Raw genomic sequence first — 9,851 nt, 5'->3', positions numbered from 1 at the left:
GTTTATAATACAACTACTGACTATTTACTTTACTATTAGTTGGTGAGAGCGTCGGACTAATGACAAATAAAATAAATAAAGTAAAAATAAAATTAAATTAAGTTTTACATTTTATTTCAGTTTAACCCCTTCTGTGTCAGGCTTTTTTTAGAAACGAGTTCAAAAAGAGTAAGGTTTTCATTTTACTTTTTTCATAGCCTACACTTTTATAATAATGAAACGAAAGTTCTTTTATGACCTGTTATTATATTTCCGGACAAAATATACTTGATAAATAAATGTAACGTATTTGGATTTATACGTGACATATATTATTTCAATGAAACTACAGTAAATAATTTGAATGCTTTTCTCCAGATTTTAAAGTACATAATACAGAATAAATCCAATAGAGATCAGCACGAACAGCATTTCCAATGCCAGTTAACAAGCACTTAATGTAATACATCATGATTTATGAATAAATTCCAGTAAAGTAAAAAAATACAGTGAGAAATTGTTTGCCCAAATTAACTCAAGCAAATAATTTTTGAAACATGGAGGGTGCCCGAGTTATCTTGAGCAAATCACAGAAAGGGTTAATCAGATATAGCTGTAACTATTATTGATAATTAATTTACTGTAAAATACTTTTATATATGTTAAGCCTTTGGAGACTTACAAACCTCTTTTTTATGTCCTAATATTAGTTAAACTTTTTTTGAAATCTATTTCATTGGTAATATTAAAGTTTCATTAATAGTTACAAATGAAAGTATAAGTATGTAAATAATAATGTTACTTAGGTAAGTAAACTATGAAAGCCTGAAAAACCCAGATACATTTCAACATTCAAACTTGCTTTTCAAATAACTAATTCTTCTTCGTAGATGTCAATTTCACTAGAACTTGGCAGGAGCTGAAACTTTCATTTTAGTATTAAATTGATTGTGGTTCTTTATTATTTTCTATGTTTAAAAATCATTTTCATTATATGTCCAGAGCTAGCCAGCAAATTACTCAATCAGTAGCATGCATTAATATAAATTACAAAACACTACATGGCTGGGGAAACAAGTAAAATATTAAGCATCACTACTTAAATATTGGAATGTATTAATAATGTTAATTTTCAAAGTTATTAAACAACAGAGGCACAGTACCAAATATTTTTAAACTCCAGATTTTTGTTGAGTATTCAAAAATACTGAAAAATGTAACTTTATTCTCATAAATTACATTTGAAGATACCTTGAACCCTAATGTTTTCTGAAGAATAAGCTCTTATCTACCATTCATGGAAGCTATTCTCATATGACTTGACTGTGGATGCAGTGCTGGGTGACTTTAACTTGAATAATATTTAATTATCCCAGAGATGTTTTGGTTATTTTTTATTTGTCTTAAATTTAGCTACATCAGGAATTTATTTCCCCAGTTTGGGTTAACAGAATTCATACTCTACTGTTTTTGATGAAAATGTTCATAAGCTTTTGTATTTGAAGGCTGGAAATTTAAATATGCAATTTAATACCTTATTATTGTTCTTTTTTTTTTTTCTCTTCAGGCTCAATGATTTTTTAGTGCTCAAATAAAACTCTACTGTTTTTGCCTGACAGTTCATTATGTTTCAGTTATTTTCCTAATTTAAATAACTTAATTTTTCATAGATTTTCTTCTCCACTCTAGGATGGTTTTTCTTTACCTGACATGGCCACAGTTGTTCTTTTATAACAATACCTGAGAACAAAAAAAAAAAAAAAAAAATTATATATTTATTACCAACTTCCAAAATGTAAGAAAAGTACTCTTCAGAGTTCTTTTGTAGGATTAGTCAAATAGCTTGTATCAAGAAAAGCAAAAGTATGTTTTCATATGCAAGATAAAGTCATTGTAATGGTATGTGTATTATCAGAAATTAAAGTGTTGAGAAAAATTAAAGTATATGCAGGGAATACAAAAATAATAAGTAATAAACTTTTATAAGATTCCACTATCAATACACCAAAAATACAATACTTCTCGAATATTTTAGACCTTCTTATCCACACAATGAACAGAGATGATCATTTATGGTATTAGAAAAAAAGCTACTTGTGTCCTGAATCATTAAAATGAAACAATTTATCATAAGTATAAAACATGCTCTTAAACCAATTTTCCCTATAATAAAATGTTGCATATAAACCAGTGATGCTGAAGACATCAGGAGAAAAGATAAAGCCAAACTGATAAAATTCCACCAGCAGTATTAAAATAGTTTATATATATTTGAAAAACACCCAAAAAGAGAAAAAAAGTCCCCAAAATTTAAGTGCGGTAATTAAGTGAAATGATGCCTCAAGTAATAGTAGTTCATAACTTTTTAACAGTTTGATTGATTTCAAAGTATTTAAAATAAATATTAAGCAACTTACTTTGACTATTACTGACTATGTGGATAGGCTGGTACAGGATTTGGTTGACCTTGGCTGGTTCCTGTATCAATGAAAATTAAGAGAATCCTTAATTATTATAAAAATAAGCAAATGAAACAGAAAACCACTGATGAGTTTCTTAGTACATTATTCAATTAATATCAGTTTTGACAATGTTTGTAAAAGATAGAGTGTACCAATTTCATTATTTTTAAAAATAAAAGCAACTAAAATAGGATTAAAAAATATTACCATACAAAAAACATTTCACCATAATTAACATGGCATCATCAGGTACATTACAAAATATTTAAGTACATTTAATCGTGAGGTCATGAGTATAACAATAACCTTAAAATAAATATACACATACTCCCTTACTTATCATAAAAAATTCTGATTTATTATAATAGCTTCTTTTATTTTGTAATTGTTTATATTAGGTTCACATCAATTCATTTTTACAATTTTAGTTTCAGTATGATGTTGCATTTCTTTAAAAGTTTGTAGATATACGATGGAGTACATCCATGATCAACTATTCTTAAACTTAAATTCCATCCAACCTCCCCTACATAAAGACTGTAAAATATATACATTGAACACTTTAAACTACCTTATTCTCAATTATAGAAGGTCTAACTGTTTTTAATTCATAAAACCTTTTTCTCCTGATAAAACAAAATAATCTACACACAATGGGAAGTTAGTATTTTTTTTTTCCATTTCTTGCCACATAATTTTTTATAGTGGCTGATAAAGGTGTTCCCTGAATTCCACAACGAACTACCTTACACAAATATATTTTCTTTTTTTTTCTCCAGAAAGCTTTTTAGTAATCAAGAATTACTTAACAGTGCTCATAGGATAATCATTCCTTTTTGCCAATACAGTTTCCAGATAATATATTTCATATAGCTCTTCTTCTGAATTATAAATAACTTTAGCTATATCCATAAAAGTTTTAATAACCTCTACTTTTTAAGCTTTATGATTAGCCAAGTCCAATTCAAATATAGATCAGTATGAGCTTTCTTCCTAAGTACTTGTTTTTTACATTTCTATTCATATATGTTAAGAAAAGATAACTCACCCCCTTTCAATTTTTACTATACTAACCATAATGTTAAAAAAAGATAATTCATCCCTTTCAATTTTTACTTTACTAACCATGATGTTAAAAAAAAAGATAATTCACCCCTTTCAATTTTTACTTTACTAACCATGATGCTTAAAAAAAAATTCACCCCTTTCAATTTTTACTTTACTAACCATGATGTTAAAAAAGATAATTCACCCCTTTCAATTTTTACTTTATTAACCATGATGTTAAAAAGATAACTCACCCCTTTCAATTTTTACTTTACTACCATGATGTTAAAAAAGATAACTTATCCCCTTTCATTATTTACTTTACTAACCATGATGTTAAAAAAAGATAACTAATCCCGTTACAATTTTTACTTTACTAACCATGATGTTGAAAAAAAGATAATTCATCCCTTTCATTTTTTACTTTACTAACCATGATGTTAAAAAAATAACTTATCCCCTTTCATCATTTACCTTACTAACCATGATGTTAAAAAAAAGAAAATTCACCCCTTTCATTATTTACTTTACTAACCATGATGTTAAGAAAAGATTACTCATCCCCTTCTCATAAATAAGGTTGATGTTAGAATGTAACAAATTTAGAAATGTTAAGAACTGTTCAACCACTTGTCCACAATCTTATTTTAGCTGTTTATGTTATTAATTGTTAAGTACATGGGATACCTCCATTACTTGCATTTTATTACTTTTTTTGGCTATAAAAGCAAAATCACATTAGTAGTACAGTCTTTTCTATAAAAATGCCTAACATATTTTTTAGTTATGGATGTAACTTAAGTGCAAAATATTATATCAGAATTGTTTTTTTTCATACAGATGCAATATTCTATAAAAAAAAGGTGAAATTTAAAAAACAGTAAATCAAGAACATTATTTTTTAACTAGTTACTAATGTAATGCTATTTGTTTACCCTGTGGATGGGCTACAAAAGGTGCACTGACCATGGGGGTTGGACCCATGGTACCACTAGTTGGAATAATGGTCATTGGCATGTGAGGAATCACATGTGTAGGAGTCCCAGCATGATTTCCTGGATTATGCCCATGAATTGGATGTCCCTGGAGTGCATGGTGTCCAGAGGAAGCTACAGAGTGGTGGGGAGTGTGAGACATAAGGATCATAGATTGGGGGGTACCTGAGAAATTATTATGGTGGGGATGTGGGTGGTTCTGATTTAGATGAGGTGCCTGGGAAGTGTTGGGGTTATGATGCCCAGGTTGTATGGAAGGTTGGGGCATCATCTGGCTATAAACCACAGGTTGTGGTGTGTGGGGGGGACCGGGTTGACCAGTTGGAGTTGGAGTTTGGGCTGGAGTTACATGGGGTCCACCAGCAGGTTGTTGGTGTACTGGAGAAGGGGCATGAAGAGGAGTACCAGGAGTCTGTGACTGTGGGGTTGATGGGGCTGAATGGGGTCCAGAAGATGCTTGGGGTAACATATTCTGCACAGCACTAACAGGAACTCCATGAGGATTATGTCCCATAGCTCTCATATGTGGAGACACTAAGAAAAAAATTAATTACAAAAATTGTTTTAACAAATATCTCAAATTTAAACAGTTAGTAGTTTCAAACCTTTAACAAACGAAAGGATCTACTGTAATTGAATATTTTTGGAATATTATATTTCTATTTGTGAAGATTCATGTGTATACTTAAAGATCACAGTAATTTGGGAGAAACCGGCATTTAACCATGTTAGCAATTCAGATTTTTTAGTCATGTTTAATTCAGAATTCTAAGTACATGAGGTGTCCAGAACATACAGAAAAAATTTTTTACCCATGTTATTAAATAAATATGTTAAAAATGTAATATAATTTTAGTGTATTCATATAAAATGACAAACTTGTAATTATACATTAAAAAATAATATACATGCTACCTAAAACAACAACAACTATTTTATTACAAAAGCAATTAAAAGACTGAACTTACTATATACATGCCCAGTCATCTGTGGATATTCACCATAGGTCACTGTATGAGAAGTAGGAACCATTCCTACAGGCTGAGGAGACATCATTTGGGGTAGCACAGAGTAGATCTTTAGAAGTTGAAAAAATATTTTTAGCTTTAGAGAATAAAACTTGTTATTACTGTACCAGAAATCCTTAGCCCAATGAAACCAAGCATTAAGATGTAAGTATACAAAGTGCAAAAAATCTACTACAATATAAATGTTTAAATTTGACTACATTTTATGTTTAGTCCTAGACTCAGGTCAATTGTAAGATGAGGGTAAAAATAGACAAAATGATTACTTATTTCATTTCTTTGTTTACAAAATAAAAAACTGTATACTAACAAATAAGTAACAGCATTTTATATTGGTGCATTCAGTCTTTTTTGATAAGTTGTGTATTCTTTATGATTATGTCTACAGTGTTAAACACTTGAGGTTTGTCCATTTGTCTGCCCAGTGTTGAAAGTTGTTCTGAGGAATTGGCTAAACCAATTTTGACAAAATTTTATAATGAAATTCATGTCAATCTCCCAGAGATTGAGTTTATGTGGGTAACCAATGAGATGAACAGTTTGAGTTTAGCAGCTATTTGAATTTTACCACTTTAATGCCAAAATTAAGGGCTCAGTTGAGGAAAGAGGTTTCAATCAAAATACAGATATACAAAAACAACGTTTGATACAGTGCACAGCAGACCAAAAGGTTCTTGTGCTACAGCTCAAAATAGTGGATGGGGTGCCCCATGCCCATTTATTACTTTTTATGCTTGATATTGCGAGTACCTTAGCTAGCGCTACAAGCCATGAAAGAAGCTATAGATGAAAATTACCAACTATGAAAATAAGCTTTATAAACTGCCATGTCTATTTCACTTCATGCCACTTGCATAATATTCTATACAGAAAGTTCATGCACAAGATTTTAAATTATTGATATAAAAATGGCCCTGTTTTAAGGTAAAAATGGATCTTTCACAATATTTACTTTTTGTAGAAGATTAGTGGGTAGATCTGGAGATCTATACGTAAAAGAATAAGATACTGATTTAGACAGCATGGAATGGGATAAAAAAAAAAAAAGGCAGAAAGTAATTACCTGAGCATAAGGCAAGCCTGGCTGTGGTCCACCTCCTGGCATCATTCCCTGAGAGGAGTAGGGCATGGTAAGTTGTGGTGGAGTTGGAATGGCAGCAGGAGCTAGGATTGGTTGACCAGTGGCTGCAGCTACATGAACAGATGGTGCTATATCATGGCGCTGCTGTACTGCAATTTGATGTGCTTAAAACCCAGAAAGAAAGAAAATTAACCAATATCTGTTGATACTTTAAACTATTCTGTTATCAATTAACTAAGTATCCCAATGTAACAAAAACTAATTAACATCAATTTCAAGACTGATCCCTAAGAAAGTAGCTTTATTTTACCAAATGTTATTAACTTTTCACTTATTAACTCTCTCAATTATGGGCTCAGTCAATTTGACTGACCGCGTGACCTTTTTGTACTCATATAGTCTTTATAGATTTGATCTACTAACTTTTAATATAGTATGTATATCTTCACAGAATTTGTCAGTCTTTCAGTAAGCATTTCAAGTCTTTCATGTACAAAAAACATATTATTTCGTAAAGTATTTTAAATAAACTTAAAAAAGATTTGTCCATGAATATATTGAGTATTTGTTTTGAATAGTCTGTGTGCAAAGCAATTTTCATGTAAAGATTAAAAATACTTGAATTATGTTAAAAATCTTAGATTTGATTTGTGTAATCTTTGAAACCTCCTACATACATTTCAAATGTTTGTTTTCAGTAAAACTTTATATATTCTGTTATTTTCTCTACCCTAACTCTATAACAATGTTAGTCAATTTGACTGACCTTGTAACCACCAAACAAAAAAAAAAATCCAAATAAATCTAAATTACCCTTTTTTTACTAGAATGACTTCAAATTGTAACATGAAACTACATTTGTTTATTCTAAGTAGCTTTAAACCCGTAACAGTATTCATCTATTTATACTTAAATGATATTGTTTTATTGCTTTTTGAACCATGTCTAACTACTATTCACACCATTATAAGTTGTAACTCACTTGAGGAATGTGGAGGCCATATTACACTATTGAATTATGTTACCCGCAACCTATGCATGTGCGTGCCTCATGTAACATTTTTATTATATTATTATTTATTTTACCTAATCTAACCTTAACTGACCTAAAGAGTTCCCTATTTTTACATTTTGGTTACTTTTATAATAATAAATAAAAAAATAAACAAGAAATAAAGGACTTACCCAAATCTTCTTTTTTCTTGCTGTCGTTTGTCGATGACATTTAACCCTACTTTTTTTTATACTAATGGTAGTAATTCACTAAATAATTTTTATTTAATCAAATAATGCACCAAAGAACATAGACTAATAATATGCAAAAAGTAGATAATAATTTTTCTGGCTTTCTAACTATGGACAAGAGCCATTACAAATTCATCCAAGCTAGTTGTTATCTTCCACGTGGGAACAAAGCTCGTACTAACAGTGAAATTGACATTTCTCCATTCAGAAAACACTTTGATACAATACGTCATTTGATAGATGAAAACCTTGGCTTTCTGTTGGTTATAGATACTGTAGAATTAAATGCAAGAGAATAATATTAATAAATCCTGTAAGAGGATGTGACAGGTGGGTGTGGCAGGAGGGGTCTAATTTTCTATTTGATGGTTCTGTAACCAAACATAACTGAAGGCTATAAAAATTATGGTTTGTCTGAGCAATGACAATTTTATAGTGATTAATTTATATTGAATTTCATATTTATTGTAGGAATGATGGATAAAATAGAGAAGATGCCTAGAGAAAATGTGTCACACTAGGGGTAATTTAGGATTTTTTTTTAATATTGCCTTATAAAATTAATAAAACTTATATACTATTAAAATATGGATTATTAGCTAAGAGTTTATGCTATACTAATTGTTATAACATAAACAAAAAGTAGATAAATCAAATTTTGAATGTAAGTCACTAGAACCTTGAGTCACGTGCAGTAAAGGATGCCTGTGGCAATAGGGTTAATGCTGATATTTGCATACATACAATTTATATATTTAATCCTATATAAGAACATATTACTAAACAAGAAATTATACAAGTTTTAATCTTTTTAGTCATTAAAAAAATTACAAGTTTTGAAATAAGTCTTTAATCTGTAATCAAACAACAGTTATTTTCAAATTGGTGCAAAGTTGTCATCCTTGGGTAGATGCGACTGCTTATACCATTATTGGCAACTTTATTCGTGATAGCACTTTGGTTGTTTCTTACCTAAGTATGTTATAGTTAGAGAGACAGTTAAATTATATTTAGGTTTGACTTTTATATTTTAGTTAATTATTTGTGTTTTAAAATTCATATCTGAAACGTTTAATAATTTTTATAACATAACCAAAGCTTCCCCTCATCCTGCAAGGCTTCATTACCAAGCATCTATAAAACGATTTTGCCCGAGGCTAAGGCATCTGTGCCGTTTATATGGTTCTATCGTCCATGGGTACCCATTCATGCGTGTCTACATAAATAATCAAAGGTAAAGAATAGAAAAGGAAAATAAAACATAAAAAACAAATTATAAGTGAAAAGGTAAAGAAATGAATTTACGCATATGACCCAAAGAAGTTATTTTAAGATTATTAAAAGAGGAGTTTAAAGGTATGTATTACCTTAAAAACTTTTGACACTCATTTAGGAGGTTCTAGAGATTACGCAAGTGAAATGTGAAAACTGTAAAATAATAAATAGTATTTTTATATACTCAATGAAAACCACCTTGCAAGTGTACTATTCAGAGTGAGTGGTAATAACTAAATTAAATAATGAATTTTTTTGAAATAGTAAAAACAAATAATAATAATAATATTTTCCTCAAAGTTCTTGTCAAGTTTTAAATAATTTTATAAACTCGTTTTATTTTTGGAACAAAATATAACTAGAACTATGTAATGCGCTACACATGGTCGTTATAAGAGACATACTGCTAAACATAACTGTGGTAAATCAATTATTATTTCCTGATAGCTCTTTGAAAGTGATAAAATTTGCCCAGTGGGCTAGACTACCATTTTCATGCATACTATTAACCCTATCGAGGCAGGTCACGGGTGAAAGGCCATGTCATCTCGTTTGTTGACTCGCATTCAAAATTTGATTGAACTACTATTTCATGATCTTGTGTCAATAAGTTTGGTATTAAACTGTAATTATAATTCAAATTTTAGGACTATACATTACTCAATTTCTTAAATTATAAGTAAATATTTAAAAAGTTGAATGCAGCACTGGTTTCAATTAGATGTTTGTGAGGTCAAAA

The 9,851-nt window shown here is 29.8% G+C and overlaps 1 protein-coding gene across 5 annotated transcripts in view; it reads right to left on the bottom strand.

Annotated features, from left to right (window-relative positions):
* Positions 1–1,358: 1,358 nt before the first annotated feature.
* The window catches only part of LOC106457665 (ataxin-2-like protein), a 43,081-nt gene continuing 34,588 nt past the window's right edge, over positions 1,359–9,851 (bottom strand). For 4 of the 5 annotated variants that reach the window (XM_022383666.1, XM_022383667.1, XM_013917101.2 and 1 more), the window contains 5 exons: positions 6,575–6,756; positions 5,452–5,560; positions 4,455–5,017; positions 2,397–2,457; positions 1,359–1,719 (listed from right to left, as the gene is read on the bottom strand). In XM_022383666.1, coding sequence (XP_022239374.1) covers positions 1,622–1,719; positions 2,397–2,457; positions 4,455–5,017; positions 5,452–5,560; positions 6,575–6,756 — 1,013 coding nt within the window. In that variant the 3' untranslated portion in view covers positions 1,359–1,621. Of the gene's footprint in view, positions 1,720–2,396; positions 2,458–4,423; positions 5,018–5,451; positions 5,561–6,574; positions 6,757–9,851 lie in introns of all 5 variants that reach the window. The other variant, XM_013917103.2, reaches the window with a different exon arrangement.

This window comes from Limulus polyphemus, unplaced genomic scaffold (assembly GCF_000517525.1).
Source record: "Limulus polyphemus unplaced genomic scaffold, Limulus_polyphemus-2.1.2 Scaffold358, whole genome shotgun sequence".
NCBI lineage: Eukaryota > Metazoa > Arthropoda > Merostomata > Xiphosura > Limulidae > Limulus > Limulus polyphemus.
This window is presented reverse-complemented; position numbering and strand designations above follow the sequence as displayed.